The sequence below is a fragment of the Bombina bombina genome, chromosome 6 (assembly GCF_027579735.1).
Source record: "Bombina bombina isolate aBomBom1 chromosome 6, aBomBom1.pri, whole genome shotgun sequence".
NCBI lineage: Eukaryota > Metazoa > Chordata > Amphibia > Anura > Bombinatoridae > Bombina > Bombina bombina.
In genome coordinates this window covers 532,629,565-532,652,029 of record NC_069504.1, presented here as the reverse complement: position 1 = coordinate 532,652,029, position 22,465 = coordinate 532,629,565, and the positions used below count along the sequence as shown (strand labels likewise).

General features: G+C 38.1%; 1 protein-coding gene across 2 annotated transcripts in view; it reads right to left on the bottom strand.

Annotated features, from left to right (window-relative positions):
• Nucleotides 1-6,899: 6,899 nt before the first annotated feature.
• COPS2 (COP9 signalosome subunit 2) overlaps nucleotides 6,900-22,465 on the bottom strand; it is a 59,837-nt gene continuing 44,271 nt past the window's right edge. For both annotated transcript variants that reach the window (XM_053717455.1, XM_053717456.1), the window contains exons 12-13: nucleotides 8,255-8,313; nucleotides 6,900-7,686 (exon numbers count right to left, since the gene is read on the bottom strand). In XM_053717455.1, coding sequence (XP_053573430.1) covers nucleotides 7,542-7,686; nucleotides 8,255-8,313 — 204 coding nt within the window. In that variant the 3' untranslated portion in view covers nucleotides 6,900-7,541. The remainder of the gene's footprint in view (nucleotides 7,687-8,254; nucleotides 8,314-22,465) is intronic.

Genomic DNA, 22,465 nt, shown 5'->3' with positions numbered 1-22,465 from the left:
GAGACAGTAAACACCTTTGTAATTACAAGACATTTCTGTAGCTTTACTATAGAAAAACACATCAGCTAAGTCTTCATTTTTTTTGGCGGAGCCAAGCTATTCTTTAGTCCTCAGACAACAAGGCTAGCCCAGGTATAATGTTAGTATAGATTGCATTGTTTAGCAGTTATCTCATAAAATCAATTAAGGACATACATATAGCAGGGTTAGCCTTGAGAAATCAGCGGGATGCACTTTAAGTTCTGGGTTGCAGAAATTGCTCAATTTTCAGAGCAACATGAAAAAGGAGCAAACTAAATATACTGTAATATAGTTTCATTATACGTAGCTAAACATTTTATATACAAATCACAAGGTGTTAAACAGAGTGTAAGTTGCATCCTGTAAAGAAGGGGAGCATGTGAGTTTACTGTGCCTGAAAAACATAATTTATGCTTACCAGATAAATTCCTTTCCTTCCGGATAGGGAGAGTCCACAGTTTCTTTCCTTACTGTTGGGAAATACAACATGGAAAAGAGGTGCAGGGTAGCGCTAATAAAAGCACAGAGCTCAATTTGTATATGGTATATCTATACTAATATGGTGATGTATAAAAAATATATGTCTAAAAGAGATAATAACTATGTGAATCTTTAAAAATTTATTATACAATAATCGTATAATCATATAACAATAGTGCCGGCACTGATTAAAACAGTATAATAAAAGGACACAAACATAAAATACATAAACAATGGGTGTTGATTTCAAGTAATATTGGCAAAAGATAAAAATGGCAAGAGAAAAAAAGTTAGCTTGCTAAGTATTTTGGCAGCCTAAACTTCAAATGTGTCCGTATTGGATAATTCACAAATGTTCTCATATAGGGCACATTAAATTACCGTCTCTGCTATGTGTGGAGTTGTCCGTTGTTTTTATTAAGTCCCGTGACTTTGTGCAGAGTGATTCTCCTGGTGTAAGTTGGGAAATACAACACCTGGCCACCAGGAGGAGGCAGAGACACCCCAGCCAAAGGCTTAAATATCCCTCCCATTTCCTCATTACCCCGGTCATTCTGCCGAGGAAACAAGGAAAAGTAAGAGAAACATTAGGGTATAAATAGTGCCAGAAGAATAAAATAAATAGGGGACCACCCCTAGACAAGAAAAAAATGGGCGGGTCGTGGACTCTCCCTATCCGGAAAGAAAGGAATTTATCTGGTAAGCATAAATTATGTTTTCCTTCCTAAGATGGGGAGAGTCCACAGCTTCATTCCTTACTGTTGGGGAAACTATACCCAAGCTCCAGAGGACACTGAATGAATAACGGGAGGGAACAAAAAGAAAGAGACGGACCCTATTCTGAGGGCACAACAGCCTGCAAAACTTTTCTCCTGAAAGCTGCTACAGCCGAAGCAAAAACATCAAATTAGTAAAAATTAGAAAAAGTATGTAAGGAGGACCAGGTAGCTGCCTTACAAATCTGATCCATAGAGGCCTCGTTCTTAAAGGCCCAAGAGGAAGCCACTGCTCTAGTGGAATGAGCCGTTATCCTCTCAGGAGGATAATGTCCCGCTGTCTCGTAAGCTAAGCGGATGACACTCCTTAACTAAAAAGATAGGGAAGTCAAAGTAGCATTCTGTTCCTTACGCTTCCCCGAATAGACATCAAAGAGGAAGATTGTCTAAACTCCTTAGTAACCTGAAGATACAACATCAAGGCGCAAACTACATCCAAATTGTGAAGCGTTCCTTCGATGAAGAAGGATTAGGACAGAAGGAAGGAACCACAATCTCCTGATTGATGTTGCGATCTGACACACCCTTAGGAAGAAAACCTAATTTAGTACGTAAAACTGCCTTATCTGCATAAAAAAAAAAAAAAAAAAAAAAAAATCATATAAGGGGGCTCACATTGCAAAGCAGAGATCTCAGAAACGCAGAGGCAATAGCCAATAAAAAGAGAACCTTCAAAGATAACAATTTAATGTCAACGGAATGCAGAGGCTCAAATGGAACCTGTTGCAAAACCCAAAGTACAAGATTTAGGTTCCAAGGAGGAGCCCCAGATCTAAACACAGGTCTGATCCTAATCAGAGCCTTAAAGGACTGCAGGTCTGGAAGCTCAGCCAGTCTCTTGTGCAACAAAACCGACAGGGCCGAAATATGTCCCCTCAGGGAACTAGCAGAAAGGCCCTTCTCCAGCCCATCCTGGAGAAAAAATAAGATCCTGGCAACCTTAACTCTGTGCCAGGAAAAACCTCGCTCTTCACACCAGAATTAGTAGGTCCTCCACACTTTGTGGTAGATACGCAGAGTAACTGGTTTACGAGCTTGAAAAAGAGTATCCATGACACTCTCAGAGAAACCTTTCTTGGCTAAGACTAAGCGTTTAATCTCCACGCAGTCAGCCTCAGAATCTAGATTTTGATAAACAAATGGACCTTGTATCAGCAGGTCTCTGCGACAAGGTAACTTCCACAGAGAAGATGAGGATATCCCCACTAGATCCGTGAACCACGTCCTTCGCAGCGACGATGGAGCAATCAGGATTACTGATACCCACTCCTGCTTGATGCGGGCCACCACTCGAGGAAGAAGCGGTAATGGAGGAAAAAGATAGGAGTTTGAACCTCCAGGGCACTGCTAGTGCCCTCCTGAGTCCACAACCCCTGTGCCTTCCTGGCACCCCAAACAGCTCCCCATCTTGCGTCCGTAGTCACAATCTCCCAGGATGGTCTCAAGAAGCATGTCCTTTTGGACAGATGATCTGGACAGAGCCACCAAGAGAGCGATTCTCTTGACCGGCTGCCTAATACAATCTGTTGAAACAGATCTGAATTATCGCCGTTCCATTGCCTCAGCATGCACAGTTGTAAAGATCGGAGACGGAACCTGGCAAAGGAAATGTTCATGCAGGACACCATGAGACCAATCACCTCCATACACTGAGCCACAGAGGGACTCAAGGAGGTCCGGAGGGCAAGACATGCCGAAGTTAGCTTGCAACGGGGATATGGAGTCTATTATAGTACCCAGGAATTCCACCCTGGTACTTGGGATAAGAGAACTCTTTTCCAAGTTTATCTTCCATTTGTAACGTGACGAAAGGTAAAGAATGACTGGGATAATGAAGTGGGAGGGATATTTAAGCCTTGTGGTCAGGTGTATTTCCCAACAGTAAGGAATGAAGCCATGGACTCTCCCTATCTTAGGAAGGAAATGTATTAAACCCCATGCGCCTATATTACTTAGATCTGTGTCATGCGGTACATAGCCCATCGTATCGCATAATGTAGATCTACGTTGCAGCTTCAGGAAGCTCCAGCAGTCTGTGAGAGCCAAGTGCTGATGTTCTTGAGCTGCAGGCATCTGTCTTCATATGGTTACATAACACGATCATTGCTCCATTACCATATGAAGGCATATTGTCAAATCATTACAGGCAGTGACACTCACTGTAAATAACAATCTCGGGGAGGACCATTACACTACAGATAAAATAAAAATGAATAAATATTTTTTTTTTTTACATTTATCAATTAGGTAATGACAGCCAGATGCCAATACCAAAGATGACCACCACTAGTGGGAAGGGGAGAGTTAAAGAGCTGTTTGGGAGGGGATCACTGCAATGCAGAAATATATATATATATATACCTAAAATGGTGGGGGATGAGTGTGGGTGGTGGGATGTTTGGATGGGATTTGTCTACATTACTATTTCCCTTTACCGGCTAGCTTACCGGCTTGATAGGTAAATTAAAAAATATATATATATATATATATATATATATATATATATATATAAAAGTCTGTTTAAATGGAGTGATGGCAAAAATGCTAAAAAATCTCCGGTATTTTGGGCAATTTCGCTGAAATTTCCAGTAGCGAAGGGGTTAAACACTGAGGCTCTTACAGTTTACATAAAAGGAACATCTGATTACCAGTGACAGCCATATGACTTAAAGGGACAGTAAAGTCAAAGTTGAATACTAACTATTCAGATAGACTGTGCAATTTTAAACAACTTTCCAACTTACCTCTTTTCTCAAATTAGCTTTTTTCTCTTGGCATCCTTTTATGAAAAGGTAAACTTAGGTAGGAAATTGTAGCTTAAGGGCATGCATATGTCTTTAGCAGTCCATGACACAGCACATTAATGAACTAATCCAAATTGATACTAGAAGCAAATTGGAAAGTTGTTTAAAATGCAATGCTCGATCCAGTACATTTAAAGGGACATGAAACCCAATTTTTTTTCTTTCATGATTCAGATAGAGAATACAATTTTAAACAACTTTCTAATTTACTTCTATTATCTAATGTATTTAATTCTCTTGGTATCATTTGTTGAAGGAGCAGTAATGCACTAATAGTTTCTAACTGAACACATGGGTGAGCCAATCACAATAGATATATATGCAGCCACCAATCAACAGCTAGAACCTAGGTTCTCTGCTGCTCCTGAGCTTGCCTAAATAAACCTTTCAGCAAAGGATAACAAGAGAAGGAAGCAAATGAAATAGAAGTAAATTGAAAATGTGTAGTACATTATGTACATTACAGTAGTACATTGTTGTTCATTCAATAAAGGATACCAAGGAAATTAAGCAACATTGACAATAGAAGTAAATGGGAAAGTTGTTTAAAAATGTATGTTCCATTTGGCCCTCCTCCAGCTTTTTACATTTCTGCTGATCATCAAGTAGATGGGCTACTATTAAACAAAATGTCTAAAATCCTCTCCTCATTTAGGTGTGATCACAATTGACATTTATATATCATATTTAATGTATCTAAATACATTGACATCATTGATATTAAAAGGGGGATACTAAGCTATGTTTTATACACACCAATCGTAAGCTATAAACACTAATTGTTAGAAAATATGTGAGCTTCCCAACCACACCACATTGCTTCCTAACAACCCATTTTGTTGGTACCAAGAGAAAATGTATTCATATACAGTGTTCTCCCCCAGACCTATTTAGAGGGTGCACCACGCAGCAAAAGTCAATATTAAGCCCAAATTAGCTCATTTTAAATAACTCAATTTATGTAAAATTCTGAAAGCACAAATTAACATTTAAATAACAGAAAATGTTAAAATATTGTCCCCACCCGGCTACTTCATAATACCACCCTGCTATCAAAACTTGGTGAGGAGAATATTGCATATACCATAAAGCAGAACTTAATTATCTTAAATATCTTTAGGAAAAAAAAATGTTTATTTTTTAAGAAGAATAAATAATAATAATAATAAAAAAGGCTCAACAAGTATGCAATCATATTCCAACAATGGAGAAGAGTAGAAATATATTTCTTCAACTACTACTTATTGACTTTCTGCTTCTACACAATCCTTTCTGTTCGCAGCTAAATTATTCTGAAAATCATGGAGCACAATTCCCAAAAATAATCATTCACAATACTTTATTCAGAATTTGATAACTGCTTCTCTAAGACAACTGTACACAATTTGATGGCAATCAAGTGAAATAAGGATATGAAATGCCATAAAAATATAGTACATTAAAATACAGTCTTCAAGTGAATACCAAAGACAGAAACATAAAAATGAAGAATGAAAAAGAAATGTTACTTAATCTTCCTTATTCCAGAATTTTACTTATGAATCTTAAAGAGACATGAAACCCAACATTTTTCATCATGATTCAGATACAGCATTTAATTTTAAACAACTTTCTAATTTACTTCTATTACCAAATTTTCTTTGTTCTCTTGATATCTTGTTTAAAAGCAGAGACGTACGCTCAGGAGCGTGCACCTGTCTGGAGCACTATATAGCAGCACTAGATGGAAGCACTATTTTCTAACACTTAGTCCTCCAGACACCTACCTACGTATCTCTTCAACAAGAAAAAAACATGACAACAAATCAAATTTGATAAAAGAAGTTGGAAACTTTTAAAAATAAAATTGTATTATCTGCCTGAATCCCAAAATAAAAAATGTGGGTTTCATATCCCTTTAATGGTTAGCCTCATAAATACACACAAAATAAGATTGAATAGGTTTTAAAATGGGACAATGGGGTGTAAAGTAAACTAAAATAATGAGTGGATAGACTTTTACTGAACTACACTGACAAACTACAAGTAATAATTTGAAGAGAGTGATAATGTGACAAGTATAAATTACCTTACTGTTCAACCTAAAGATAAAGAAATCTTTAAATGGGGCATTAAAAACATTGAGACTGTAATATAAAATGTTTAATTATATATAATAGCAATATACTTTCATTATTTATTCTACCCCTTTTCCTTAATTTAACTCTGGAGTACGAACGTCTAATTCTCAGACTTCACAAGCCTTACCAGGCTAGATTCTACAGACTGTAGCAGCTCAGTTACACTGGTTAATAATTGGCCTCTTATAAGAGGCTTTCAAAAGGGTACCGCAAACAATTGGAGTTTCGCTAGCCATGTTGACACAAGTAAGAAATCCATATTAGCTCCTCCAAATAGGGTAAATGAAGGGGGAGTCTGACCCTCAAAAAACAATTGCAACAAACTCAAATTTAATCTGAAATTTTTCATACTTAACTGGCATGTTAATTTATTAAAAATATTGGAATTACAAGGTGTTTCATATGTCCCTTTATTCACATACACACCTTGTGTAAAATAAAAGTTTATCCCATCTTTGAGATTCTCACATTGTATAAAAAAAAAATAAAAAAAAAAATCTAATGAATAAATTGAAACATACTTTCCTCATAGCATCTGATTTGAAAACAAAGTCTACAGTACACACCTCAAATGTTTTAGTGGCTGAAATATTATTCCATTACAGAACTGTAGCTTCTTGTAAACTGGTGTCACTAAATGGAAACTCAGTATCAATTTCCCCTGTCTAATCCAATAAAAACACAGAAAAGCAAACAAATACATTTCTGAGCCTCACTGTTTATTTTGCTGCTTGAAACCTAAGTGACAGTATGCCACTGTAATTATAGGTTTTCATCTAAATGTTTACTACACTGCAGGTACAGAAATATATATATATTTATACATACACATTTTCTGGGGTGGAACTGACGTTTTGCAAAAATGCAGCAAACATATCAATTTGTACATGAGAAAAATAGGGAAGTGTTCAAAAGGGCTTTGCATTTCAAGTTATTGCAGGTTATTTTTGTGAGATAGTATCTGCAGGTAAAATTTTTAAATTTAACCAACAGTTACATGTCAGTGTATTTTTATTAAAAATCATAAATCTTCTCTCAGGTCATGGCCGTGGTAAATCGATTGGGATGTTGAGTATTTAGGGTAAGAAGACAGCATAAATCCCGCATTGTTTTGGTTATCTTCTCAAGTTTAAAGCTGTTTTTTTTCTTGGGATAAATGCAGCAGCGAAATACAAACTAGCTGCTAAGAAAGCGGTTCTGCCAGAACTCCATATCTTTTCAGGGCACACCAACCGACAGTAGTTTTGCCATTCCAAGTTCTTTTTTTTTTTTAAGGTTACATCACTGCACTGTTGCTTTAAGTACTTTTTTTAAACTATATTGTAAAAGCTTGTTCTTTGTTAAGCAAGCTTGCTGACTACAGCTTGGTTGAGAGAATTCAGCTGGTTGGTCCATTTATCTAATGCAGTATACCGTGCCCCACCTCTCTTCTGATGATCCAGTTCCAGAAGTTGGTTCACTTGATCAATTCGTCCATGAATAGTGCTAGGGGGAAAAAAAGAAAATGTATTTTTTTGTTATACATAAATACGTGTAGAATAATCTAAGCATATTAACAGCCACAATTAAAACTATTGGGACCATGGTTGTTCTGGTTTGCAAAGCGCAGGTAAAATGGTTGCCAAGTAAGACCTTTATATTAAGTTATATTTGTCATAAATATTGTCTAAAATAAACATATTAAATGGAGAGATGCCAACACGTCTAGTTATAGGAATGAGTGATGCGCAGCAGCTACAACATAAACTTTAACATTTCTATAGTAGCAAAAAAAAACGAAAAAAAAAAAACAAAAAAAACACAGTAATATTGTACTTTCTTCTTGTCCCTGACACATCTGTTAATGGATAATGAAAAGGAATAATCTGACACCACACACCTACAGCTTTGCTACTGCCTCATAATTTGCAGCCAGTGGTTGACAGGAAAAGAGCAATTTAATTTAGAAAAAGAGCATAAATGAATTCAGTAGTGGGGTTAATTATATATGGCAATGATTTGATCTAACACAATAATCTGCTATCACAACCTAACATAGAAATAGATTACATACTTATCCAGTATGCACTGCACCAGCAAACTCTCAACATCACATACGTCTATGTTAAGTTCCTAAAAAAAAAATAAAAAAAAATATATATTGTTAAATGTACATGCTACAGTTTTTTTAAAGTAAAGGATCCCCCTATAACATTAGTTGCAAGAGGCTATTAAAGGGCCATAATACCCAAATGTTGAAACACTTGAAAGTGATGCAGCATAGCTGTAAAAAGCCGACTAGAAAATATCTCCTGAACATCTCTATGTAAAAAAGAAAGATATTTTACCTCAAAAGTTCCTCAGTAGCCACATCCCATTTTAGTTGAAAATATTTTTTATTGACTTTTGAATGCTATTACATACAGCATCTTAAATAACAGTTAGAAACATAAAAACAAAAAATACAATAACATTGCAGCTTTCAAGTGATTGAATATGGGAGTTTTCCACACAAGACAAGAGTAATTTTGGTTTATCGACCTTTCAGCAACATTCCAACATATAATGGTGTGTTAATTCCGCTTTCCATCTAGCCTGACTCAATCTCAATCATGATCAAATCCCTATCTCTTCCCCCCCTCATCTCTACCCGTTCATCTTGCTCCTGAAGACTCAATTATCTCACTCATTGAGGCACTCTAACCGGATTGTTTCCTACTGATCTTGTTTGCTAGGATTCTAGCTCTATTTTCTTTTTCAGTATACATAATATATGGTTCCCACTGTTGTATAAACTTATCCCTGGTATTAAGGAGCTCTGCCGAGGCGCTACTCATTGTAAAGTGATAATCTATTCTCATTTTCATATATTCAAATGAGGGTGGATCCACCTTCCAAAATCTAGCTATGCTTACTCTCACAACCGTGCAAATCAAGGCTATTAGCTTGTGATGTGTTTTTACTTTATTATCTGGAGGAAAATGAAGCAAAGCCTGCTCAGGAGTAAGTGTGATATTAGTTTCTAGAATTAGGCTGCCACATCCCATTTTAAAGGATTTCTAAGCAGCATTTTAGTGTGTCTGTCCTGGGACAGCTGAAAGGATGAGCCTCGTGAACTCTCATATTATTTCACCAATCAGGTAAAGGAAGCTTACTATGAAATCTCATGAGAGTTAAGTCAAATCTCATGAGATCACAGTAAGAGTTCATGACCTCAGCACTGCTGATGCTGATTGGCTGCTATTCATTTCTTCATTTTTTTTTTTACCTGCAGCTGGGAGCAGGTGAAGTATAACTTTTCACACAGAACTTACTCTGCTGAGCAGAGGAGATTGTGAGGTAAAATATCTTCCTTTTTTATATAGACACGCTCAGGTGATATTTTCCTGTCAGCTTTTTACAGTTATACTGCATCAGTTTCAAGCGATTTAGCATATGAGTATTATGTCCCTTTAATATATTAACATAAGCAAATGACTTTCTGCACGCAGGCTTATTCCAATGGTAGACATCGAACCCCGTCAAAGCCTTTTGGGATTAAAAAAAAAAGCTAGGTAACAAAAAATAAATAAATCTCTTTCCAACTCAGGAGGCATAACTATTTTTGTTCTGATGCTCACAAAGCTTGCTGGAGTAAGGTATACTTCTTTAGTATCCATTTAAAGGGATATTGAATTGTAGTAAAGTATTTTGTTTACCTATGCATCAGACATGAATCACTTAAAGGGACAGTCAATTTAAAAAAAAAAAAAAAAAAAAAAAAAAAAAAAAAACTATCATTTTTCAAATAGGGCATGTAATTTTAAACAACTTTCCAATTTACTTTTATCAACAATTTTGCTTTGTTCTCTTGGTATTCTAGTTGAAAGCAAACCTAGGAAGGCTCATATGATAATTTCTAAGCCCTTGAAGGCCGCCTCTTTTTTATTTGCTTTTCACAGCAGGGGAGACCTAGCTCATGTAGGCCATATAGATAACATTGTGATCACGCCCGTGGCTAGTGGCAGACACTCCACTAATTGGCTAAAATGCAAGTCAATAGATAATAACTAAAAGTCATGTGATTAGGGGCAGATAGGGGCAGTCAGAAGATGCTTAGATACAAGTTAGTCACAGAAGTAAAAAGTGTATTAATATAACAGTGTTGGTTATGCAAAACTGGGGAATGGGTAATAAAAGGGATTATCGATATTTTTAAACAAAAAAAAAATCTGGTGTTGACTGTCCCTTTAATTGAAAAAGGATCCACATACAAAAATGTTTTATAAGCTTTTTAATTTGTTAACAACACTTTCACTGAAAATCCTTGAGTGTTGCTTAGCTTATCTCCTTTGCTGTGACCAATTAGGGACACATATAAATGAACTCCTGCACACATCAAACAATCACTATCCATCATAAAGAAGGGGCAGGGTCCTAAATTCCACAAAATGCACTCCAGTCTCTTTGGTGACAATGGAAAAACTGCAGTGTTTTAGATTTAAATAAGAAAAGTGGGCAAACGAAATAATAAATATGGAAAAAATTTCACTAGTCCCGGACAAGCAACAAATCGCAGCTGACGAATATTTCTTTTTACTTTTTCCTATCTTTAAAAATTGAGTACAGTAACCATTTACTTACAGGCTAGTAACTTAACCACTGAATAGTCAACTATAGTGATTATATATATATATATATACACATATATTTTTTGAATTAACAACTACTTTTATGCTGGAACCACGTTTGGATGTCTTTCTTGTGAATATATATATATATATATATATATATATATATATATATATATATATATATATATATATATATATATATATATATATATATATACACACACATATATACATATATATACACATATACACATACATATATATACATATATACTGTATATATATATATATATATATATATATATATATATATATATATATATATATATATATATATATATATATATATATATATATATATATATACACACACACATATACATATATATATACACATACATATATACACACGCGCAAAAGAAAATACATGTAATTTTGTTGCTATGTTGAAAAGGGAAAATGAGTTGTTGTCATTAAAGTGAACTGCACATGTAAACTCTGATACCCAGCCCAGTGATAGCTCTGTCGGTCAAAAGGGCTAGATTAGATAAAGCAGAAATATAAAGCACATGACAGTAGAAAAGGTTAAAAAACTGACCGTGGCATTTTTCAACTTGTACTGTATCTTAGATAAAGTCCTAAAGATTAGGCATACAACTTCCTTTCCTTTCATGTGATAACACACCTACTCTTTTGCAATCAACAGAAACATTTAAATTCTATAAATAGCTACAAGAATAGGTCACGAGTATGAAATACTGAAGCTATTCACCAATATTACATACCTTTTATAAACAAAACACACAGGAAATGCTGCCAGTCCCTAACGATAGACAATTTTGAATACTGACCACATATTTTTAACTTTAACTCACCTAACCATTATACCACATGCTACTAAAGGGCTAATGTGTACATCTGTGCATGTGGAAGAGTTGAGCATTTATTTCACATTTCGTATCCAGCAAGGAGTATTAAAGGGACATTGAAAAGCACAATACAGTCATAACCAATTCACAAAACATGGTGATGCTTTCTCAGTGATTATATTTGTCTGGAGGGGCAGGAATGGCGGGAATTTGGAGATCAGATGAGGCATTTATCAAGATGGCCAATGTGTATAAAAGCAGTGTGCTTTTCCCAATAAAGTCTGTTTGTGTTTCACCTTAATACTGGTCTTGTCTGGTTATTGGGGTGGGCTCCTGCTAAAATCACTTTCTCCACTCTATAGCTACAAGTTCCAGGTACAGGAGGGACCCTTTTGGCGGAGCTACCCAGTCGTGGTAGCCGGAGCCTGTCACAGTACCTTTGAGACTATAAATTGGCCTTTGGATTTTTGGATCCTATATGCATAATTTTTCTCTTAGTAATATTAAATTTCAGATCCCATTTATTTTCCAGTCCTCCGATTTTTTTTATATCCCTGTTCATTTGATCAACCCCTTCTGGAACATCAACTTCGTTACAATTTTTTTGTATCAGCAAACAAGCACACCTTCCCCTGAAGCCCACTTCCAATATCACTTATATGTAGTAAAAAAAAACAAAAAAAAAACAGGCCAAGAACTGACCCATGGGGAACAACACTAGTAACTGACCCCTCTTTTGAATGTACTCCATTAATTGAAACCCTCTGCCTTCTATCCTGAGCCAGCCTCCTATCTACTTAATCTTAGCATCTACTCCAGGGCAATACATTTTGTGAATAAGTTTGTTGTGTGGGACAGTGTCAAATGCTTTGCTTAAAGGGACATAAAACCCATTTCTTTTCTTTCATGATTTAGACATTTTAAACAACTTTCTAATTTACGTCTATTATCAAATTCTTAGTTTTCTTGTTATCCTTTGTGGAAAAGCAGAAATAAGCTCAAGAGTGTATAGCAGCAGTTTTGCAACAATGTTATACATTAGCAAGAGCACTAGATGGAAGCACTATTTCCTGTTGTGTAGTGCTTCAGGCATGTGCATGCTAGCTACCTAGGTATCTCTTCAACAAAGAATAAAAAAAAAATGATAATAGAAGTAAATTGGAAACTTTTTAAAAAACAAAAATTTATGCTTACCTGATAAATTTATTTCTCTTGTGGTGTATCCAGTCCAGGGATCATCCATTACTTGTGGGATATTCTCCTTCCCAACAGGAAGCTGCAAGAGATTCACCCACAGCAGAGCTGTCTATATAGCTCCTCCTCCAACTGCCACTACCAGTCATTCGACCAAAGACAAGCAAGAGAAATGAGAAACCATTGGGTGCAGTGGTGACAGATGTTTAAAAATAAAACACACCTGCCGTAAAATGACCGGGCTGGCCGCGGACTGGATACACCACAAGAGAAATAAATTTATCAGGTAAGCATAAATTATGTTTTCTCTTGAAAGGTGTATCCAGTTCACGGATCATCCATTACTTGTGGGATACCACTACCAAAGCTATAGGACACGGATGAAGGGAGGGACAAGGCAGGTGCTTAAACGGAAGGCACCACTGCCTGCAACACCTCTCCCCCAAAAATAGCCTCCGAAGAAGCAAAAGTATCAAATTTATAGAATTTTGAAAAAGTATGAAGCGAAGACCAAGTCGCCGCCTTACAAATCTGTTCAACAGAAGCCTCATTCTTAAAAGCCCATGTGGAAGCTACCACTCTAGTAGAATGAGCTGTAATCCTTTCAGGAGGCTGCTGGCCAGCAGTCTCATAAGCTAAGCGTATTATTCTCCTTAGCCAAAAAGAAAGAGAAGTTGCCGAAGCCTTTTGGCCTCTCCTCTGTCCAGAGTAGACAACAAACAATGCAGATGTTTGACGAAAATCTTTAGTAGCTTGTAAATAAAACTTTAAAGCACAAACCACGTCATGATTGTGTAAAAGACGTTCCTTCTTTGAAGAAGGATTAGGACACAGTGACGGTACAACAATCTCCTGATTGATATTTTTATTAGATACCACCTTAGGTAGAAAACCAGGTTTGGTACGTAACACTACCTTATCTGAATGAAAAATGAGATAAGGAGAATCACATTGTAAAGCAGATAACTCCGAAACTCTTCGAGCCGAGGAGATAGCTACTAAAAACAAAACTTTCCAAGATAAGAGCTTAATATCTATGGAATGCAAAGTTTCAAACGGAACCCCTTGAAGAACCTTAAGAACTAAATTTAAACTCCAAGGCGGAGCCACAGGTTTAAACACAGGCTTAATTCTGACTAAAGCCTGACAAAACGCCTGCACGTCTGGAACCTCAGCCAGACGTTTGTGCAAAAGAATAGACAGAGCAGAAATCTGTCCCTTTAAGGAACTTGCTGACAAACCCTTATCCAATCCATTTTGGAGAAAAGATAATATCCTAGGAATCCTGACCTTACTCCATGGGTAACCCTTGGATTCACACAAATGAAGATATTTACACCATATCTTATGATAGATTTTCCTGGTGACAGGCTTTTGCGCCTGTATTAAGGTATCAATGACCGACTCGGAGAAACCACGCTTTGATAAAATCAAGCGTTCAATCTCCAAGCAGTCAGCCGCAGAGAGGAAAGGACCCTGAAGTAGAAGGTCCTGTCTCAGAGGCAGAATCCATGGTGGAAAGGATGACATGTCCACCAGATCTGCATACCAAGTCCTGCATGGCCACGCAGGTGCTATCAAAATCACCAATGCTCTCTCCTGCTTGACCTTGGCAATCAGACGAGGGAGCAGAGGAAACGGTGGAAACACATAAGCCAGGTTGAAGGACCAAGGCGCTGCTAGAGCATCTATCAGCGCTGCCTTGGGATCCCTGGACCTGGATCCATAACAAGGAAGCTTGGCGTTCTGGCGAGACGCCATGAGATCCAGTTCTGGTTTGCCCCAACATTGAATCAACTGTGCAAACACCTCCGTATAGAGCTCCCACTCCCCCGGATGAAAAGTCCGTCGACTTAGAAAATCCGCCTACCAGTTCTCTACTCCTGGGATATGGATAGCTGATAGGTGGCAAGAGTGAATCTCTGCCCAACGAATTATCTTTGAAACCTCCAACATCGCTAGGGAACTCCTTGTTCCCCCTTGATGGTTGATGTAAGCTACAGTCGTGATGTTGCCCGACTGAAATCTGATGAACCTCACTGCCGCTAGCTGAGGCCAAGTCTGAAGAGCATTGAATATCGCTCTTAGTTCCAGAATGTTTATCGGAAGGAGAGCCTCCTCCTGAGTTAATGACCCCTGAGCCTTCAGAGAGTTCCAGACTGCCCCCCAGCCTAGAAGGCTGGCATCTGTTGTTACTATTGTCCAATCTGGCCTGCGGAAGGTCATACCTTTGGACAAATGGACTCGAGATAGCCACCAGAGAAGAGAATCCCTGGTCTCTTGATCCAGATTTAGTAAAGGGGACAAATCTGTGTAATCCCCATTCCACTGACTGAGCATACAGAGTTGCAGCGGTCTGAGATGTAGGCGGGCTAACGGATCTATGTCCATTGCCGCTACCATTAAGCCGATTACTTCCATACACTGAGCCACCGAAGGGCGAGAAGTAGAATAAAGAACACGGCAGGAATTTAGAAGTTTTGACAACCTGGCCTCTGTCAGGTAAATCCTCATTTCTACAGAATCTATCAGAGTTCCCAGGAAGGAAACTCTTGTGAGAGGGGATAGACAACTCTTCTTTTCGTTCACTTTCCACCCATGAGACCTCAGGAATGGCAGAACAATGTCCGTATGGGACTTGGCAATTTGGAAATTCGACACCTGTATCAGAATGTCATCTAAGTAAGGGGCTACTGCTATGCCCCGCGGCCTTAGGACCGCCAGAAGTGACCCCAGAACCTTCGTAAAGATTCTTGGTGCCGTAGCTAACCCAAAGGGAAGAGCCACAAACTGGTAATGCCTGTCTAGGAAGGCGAACCTGAGAAACCGATGATGATCTTTGTGTATCGGAATGTGAAGATAAGCATCCTTTAAGTCCACTGTAGTCATGTATTGACCCTCCTGGATCATAGGTAGGATGGTTTTAATAGTCTCCATCTTGAAAGATGGGACCCTGAGAAATTTGTTTAGGATCTTGAGATCTAAGATTGGTCTGAAGGTTCCCTCTTTCTTGGGAACCACAAATAGATTTGAATAGAATCCTTGCCCCTGTTCCTCCTTTGGAACTGGGTGGATCACTCCCATAACTAGGAGGTCTTGAACACAATGTAAGAATGCCTCTCTTTATCTGGTCTGCAGATAATTGTGAAAGGTGAAATCTTCCTTTTGGGGAAGAAACCTTTGAAGTCCAGAAGATATCCCTGGGACACAATTTCCAACGCCCAGGGATCCTGGACGTCTCTTGCCCAAGCCTGGGCGAAGAGAGAAAGTCTGCCCCCTACTAGATCCGTTACTGGATCGGGGGCCAATCTTTCATGCTGTCTTAGAGGCAGCAGCAGGCTTCTTGGCCTGTTTACCTTCATTCCAAGCCTGGTTAGGTCTCCAGACCGGCTTGGACTGGGCAAAATTTCCCTCTTGTTTTGTATTAGAGGAAGATGATGCCGTGCTCGTCTTAAAGTTTCGAAAGACACGAAAATTAGTTTGTTTGGTCCTTAATTTGTTAGACCTATCCTGAGGAAGGGCATGACCTTTTCCTCCAGTAATATCAGAAATGATCTCCTTCAGTCCAAGCCCGAATAGGGTCTGCCCCTTGAAGGGAATATTGAGAAGCTTAGACTTTGAAGTAACGTCAGCTGACCAGGATTTAAGCCATAGCGCCCTATGCGCCTGAAAAGCAAAACCTGAGTTCTTAGCCGTTAGTTTAGTTAAATGAACAACGGCGTCAGAAACAAATGAATTGGCTAGCTTAAGCGATTTAAGCTTGTCAAGTATATCATCCAATGGAGTTTCTACCTGTAAGGCCTCTTCCAGAGACACAAATCAGAAGGCTGCAGCAGCAGTGACTGGGGCAATGCATACAAGAGGCTGGAGAATAAAACCTTGTTGAATAAACATTTTCTTAAGGTAACCCTCTAACATTTTATCCATTGGATCTAGGAAAGCACAACTGTCCTCGACGGGGATATTTGTACGCTTAGCTAGGGTAGAAACTGCTCCCTCCACCTTAGGGACCGTTTGCCATAAGTCCTGTGTAGCGGCATCTATTGGAAACATTTTCTTAAAAATAGGTGGGGGAGAGAACGGTACACCTGGTCTATCCCATTCCTTAGTAATAATTTCTGAAAACCTTTTAGGTATTGGAAAAACATCAGTGTAAACAGGCACTGCATAGTATTTATCCAATCTACACAATTTCTCTGGCACTATAATGGTGTCACAGTCATCCAGAGTAGCTAAAACCTCCCTGAGCAACACGCGGAGGTGTTCAAGCTTAAATTTAAATGTTGACATATCAGAATCCGGTTGAAGCATCTTCCCTGAGTCAGAAAAATCACCCACAGAAAGAAGCTCTCCTGCCTCAGCTTCTGCATATTGTGAGGGGATATCAGACATAGCTACTAAAGCGTCAGAGTGCTCTGTATTTTTTCTAGCCCCAGTGCCGTCTCGCTTTCCTTGTAACCCTGGTAGTTTGGACAATACCGCTGTAAGGGTATGATCCATAACTGCCGCCATGTCTTGTAAAGTAAACGCCATGGGCGTGCTAGATGTACTTGGCGCCTCTTGAGCGGGAGTCCCTTGAGCGGTTGTCAAAGGTTCTGACACGTGGGGCGAGTTAGTCGGCATAACTTCCCCCTTGTCAGTTTCCTCTGGTGATAAATCTTTTAAAGACAGAATATGATCTTTATAACAAAAGTAAAATCAGTACATTTGGTACACATTCTAAGAGGGGGTTCCACAATGGCTTCTAAACATAATGAACAAGGAGTTTCCTCTATGTCAGACATGCTTAAACAGACTAGCAATGAGACCAGCAAGCTTGGAAAACACTTTGATAAATGTAAACAAGCAAAAAATAAAAACGGTACTGTGCCTTTAGTCAGAAATTGAAAAACAGTGATAAAAAGCAGCAAATCTTACAAATTTTTTACAGTGTGTATAATAGACTAACAGAGCATTGCACCCACTTGCAAATGGATGTTTAACCCCTTAGTTTCAAAACCGGATCAAAAAAATGATATAAACTTTTTTTCAACAGTCACAACAAACTGCCCATATAACGACTTTGAAAGGCACAAAAACCCTTTAGAGAGGTCCTAAGTGTTCAGGGGACTCCTTCAGGGAAACTGGATGTCTCAAGCTGCAAAATCTAATGCACATTTAGGCGCGAAAATAGGCCCCTCCCAACCTGTATTCACAGTGAGAGGGCCTTACAAAAACTATCCCTAGGCAAAATCTATTCAGCCATGTGGAAAACTTGGAACCAATATGTATAAAAAAACGTTTAAACACTTCCAGCAAACGTTTTATTTTTCAGTAATGTGAGAAAGTAATAAGAATATTACCTTTTACAGCAAGCATGATACTAGTCGTTATTAAATCACTGTAATCAGGCTTACCTTAAATAAATCCGGTATTAACAGCATTTTCTAGCATATTCATTTCTCTAGAAAAATTTAAACTGCACATACCTCATAGCAGGAGACCCTGCACGCCATTCCCCCAGCTGAAGTTACCTCTCTCTTCAGTTATGTGTGAGAACAGCAATGGATCTTAGTTACAACCTGCTAAGATCATCAAAAACCACAGGCTGACTCTTCTACTTTCTGCCCGAGGCTAAAATAGAACAACTCCGGTACCATTTGAAAATAAACTTTTGAATGAAGATAAACTAAATAAAAACACATCTCTCTAGCTACTTCCTTTCTTGTCGAGAGCTGCAAGAGAATGACTGGGAGCGGCAGTTGGAGGAGGAGCTATATTGACAGCTCTGCTGTGGGTGATTCTCTTGCAGCTTCCTGTTGGGAAGGAGAATATCCCACAAGTAATGGATGATCCGTGGACTGGATACACCTTACAAGAGAAATAGTGACTATCTGAATCGTGAAATACATTTTTGGGGTTTAATGTCCCTTTAAGTCTAGATATGCAACATCTACGACTCATCCCTCGTCTATTCATTTAGTTACATATTCAAAGAAATCAATTAGATTAGTCTGACATGATCTTCCAGCAGTGAAACCATGCTGTCCTTTGTCTTCTAAGTTGTATTTATGAATAAATAAAACATATTCTTCTATGTGAAGAACATTGAAATGTGAAATATTCATATTTTCATGTCGGGTTAGGTCACTTGAGAATATGCTATCGGTTTGCGTGTGAGTAGGGTGTTAGTTTGCCCCCTTGTTTTACTCTGACTTGTATGTTTGTGTGTGGGGGGAAATGTTACTGCGTGTGCAATATTCTAACTTTGGCTTTTTATACGTATCGGGTTAGCGTGCATTCAGAACCCCGTCAGATGACACGCAAGGCTATTGGTTTAGCGGTGGAAACACCACCTCAGAGAAGAGCACTGTGCCGTGGGTGGGCGGAGGCTCTAAATTTAGCGAGCTGCCACAGCACAGAGAGTTTAGCACCCTTTTTTTAATAAATGATCAATTAAACTACAGATAATTTTTATACATGGTAAATCCTAGCGTTTTTTAAACACTTGCATTTAACATCAATTTAATATACTTGAGTTACTATACGTGTGTGTGTGTGTATCATATATATATATATATATATATATATATATAACTGGAACTCCGGACTCAGAAAACTTGTGCAAAAAGTTTTATTCAGCAATGTTGCTTATGATAAGGTGTGTAACCTAGAATGCACCTGACGAGTTTCACGCATGGGCTCCATCAGAGGTAAGGATCTCAAAGCAAAGTCAATGCCTATATGCAAACCATTAACCAATCAGGCAATAGAAAACAGATACAAATCGTAATCTGTTAATTCAACATATCGCATACACCTGTGCATGTTAGTGGTCTGCATAAGGGCATAGTATCTTACACAAATATACATATATATATATATATATATATATATATATATATATATATATATATATATATATATATATATATATATATATATATATATATACACTACTTATTTTGTATATATACACTTTTTTGTATTTATATTTTTTTGTATATATTCTCCAGCTAAAAGATGTTTTTCATACTAAAGTTGATTATTCAAAAGAAGATATGAATATATACTTAAGTAATGTATTAATGTTGTCACTTAGTAAGTAGTATTTAAATATATATATATATATATATATATATATATATATATATATATATATATATATATATATATATATATATACACATATACACACACACATGCACAAGTATATTTGTGTAAGATACTATGCCCTTATGCACACCACTAACATGCTCAGGTGTATTCGATATGTTGAATTAACAGATTACGATTCGTATCCGTTTTCTATTTCCTGATTGGTTAATGGTTTGCATACAGGCATTGACTTTGCTCTGAGATCCTTACCTCTGATGAAGTGCATGTGCGCATGCGCAAAACGCGTCAGGTGCATTCTAGGTTACGCACCTTATCATGAGCAACATTGCTGAATAAAACTTTTTGCACAAGTTTTCTGAGTCCGGAGTTCCAGTTTTTCTTCCTCCTTTGGATGTTGTGTTGTCCTGCATATAGCGATTGGGATTTCACTGATTTGGTTCTCTGAGGACTTGGCCCTTGCCCGCTTATCACAGTAGCCAGGAGGACTTCATTCCAGTACGTGACACATCACGGAGCGCTAATCGAGCGCCGACGCTCTGACGTCAGAGCACATCGACCATCACGAGATAACAGAGAGCAGCGGTCTGTGGACATTTCCCGCCGACGCAACTGGGGTTTGCAGCCTGTTGGTATGTGCCGGTGGATGTTGACTACATCGACTGACTTTACCCACTGCCTGGTTCAGTGGATGGAATACTTTACATGAATGTGTTATGGCTTTCAGTGATCAAGCGGGGTGAAGCTAAGTATTTATTTCCAATACACTATTGGTGACTCTGAAATGATTTGCATAGTTTGGAACTGAAGTCGACTTTGATTTGACTTTCTAAAGTGACTGATGAACTTTCTTTAATTACTTATGCAAAGCATCAATCAGTCACCTACTTCTGAAGTTTGTTTTTGCACTGCAGCATATTTGTATTTGAGAGTTACTTAACTTTTCTTTACTTAGCCACATCATTATTATCACTGTTGGTAATAATGGTTATAACTACCTACTCTCCTATGTGTTATATATATATATATATATATATATATATATATATACACACATATATATACATTATGCAGTCTATGAGTAAGGAGCTGAAACTCGTCAGACATAGCCTACCTTCTGTGCTCCTAACAGCCCTTACTACTCGGCCATGTTACTGTAATTGCCTGCAAATTAATCTTTTATACAGGTTTTTGCAGAGCTGCTGTTTTTAGGCGCTATCTTCTTTACAATAAAGAACCTGTTTTGAGCATCTTGTCCGGACATTCGTCTGATACATATACACACACATATATACACATATATACACACACACACACACACACACTCCAAAAAAATAACTTGCACCCAGTTGTTTTTGGGTGTGAAGTGTACCACAATATGTGAATAAAGTGGTAACATCCTTATTGAAGAAACTGGGTGCAAGTTATTTTTTTGGAGTGTGTTTGGAGACTCTGCACCGGCCAATGTTACCTTACAGGGAGTGCTAAAATATATACAGTTGTGCTCATAACTTTACGCGTACCCTGACAGAATTTATAATTTCTTGGCCATTTTTCAGAGAATATGAATGATAACACAAAAACGTTTCTTTCACTCATGGTTAGTGTTTGGCTGAAGCCATTTATTAGCAATCAACTGCGTTTACTCTTTTTAAATCATAATGACAACAGAAACTACCCAAATGACCCTGATCAAAAGTTTACATACCCCACTTCTTAATACCGTGCTTTGCCCCCTTTAACATCAATGACACCTTGACGTCTTTTGTGGTATTTGTGGATGAGGCTCTTTATCTTCTTAGATGGTAAAGCTGCCCATTCTTCCTGGCAAAAAGCCTCCAGTTCCTGTAAATTCTTGGGCTGTCTTGCATTAACTGCATGTTTGAGATCTCCCCAGAGTGGCTCAATGATATTGAGGTCAGGAGACTGAGATGGCCACTCCAGAACCTTCACTTTATTCTGCTGTAGCCAATGAGCCAATGACAGGTCGACTTGGCCTTGTGTTTAGGATCATTGTCATGTTGGAATGTCCAAGTACGTCCCATGCGCAGCTTCCGGGCTGATGAATGCAAATTTTCCTTCAGTATTTTTTGATAACATACTGCATTCATCTTGCCATCAATTCTGACCAAATTTCCTGTGCCTTTGTAGCTCACACATCCCCAAAACATCAGAGATCCACCTCCGTGTTTCACAGTAGGTATGGTGTACCTTTCATCATAGGCATTGCTGACTCCTCTCCAAAAGGTAGTGTTCATGGTTGTGGCCAAAAAGCTCAATTTTGGTCTCATCACTCCAAATAACTTTGTGCCAGAAGGTTTGAGGCTTGTCTCTGTGCTGTTTGGCGTATTTTAAAGCGGGATACTTTGTGGCATTTGCATAGTAATGGCTTTCTTTTGGCAACTCGAACATGCAGCCCATCTTTCTTCAAGTGCCTCCTTATTGTACATCTTAAAACAGCCACACCACATGTTTTCAGAGAGTCCTGTATTTCACCTGAAGTTATTTGTGGGT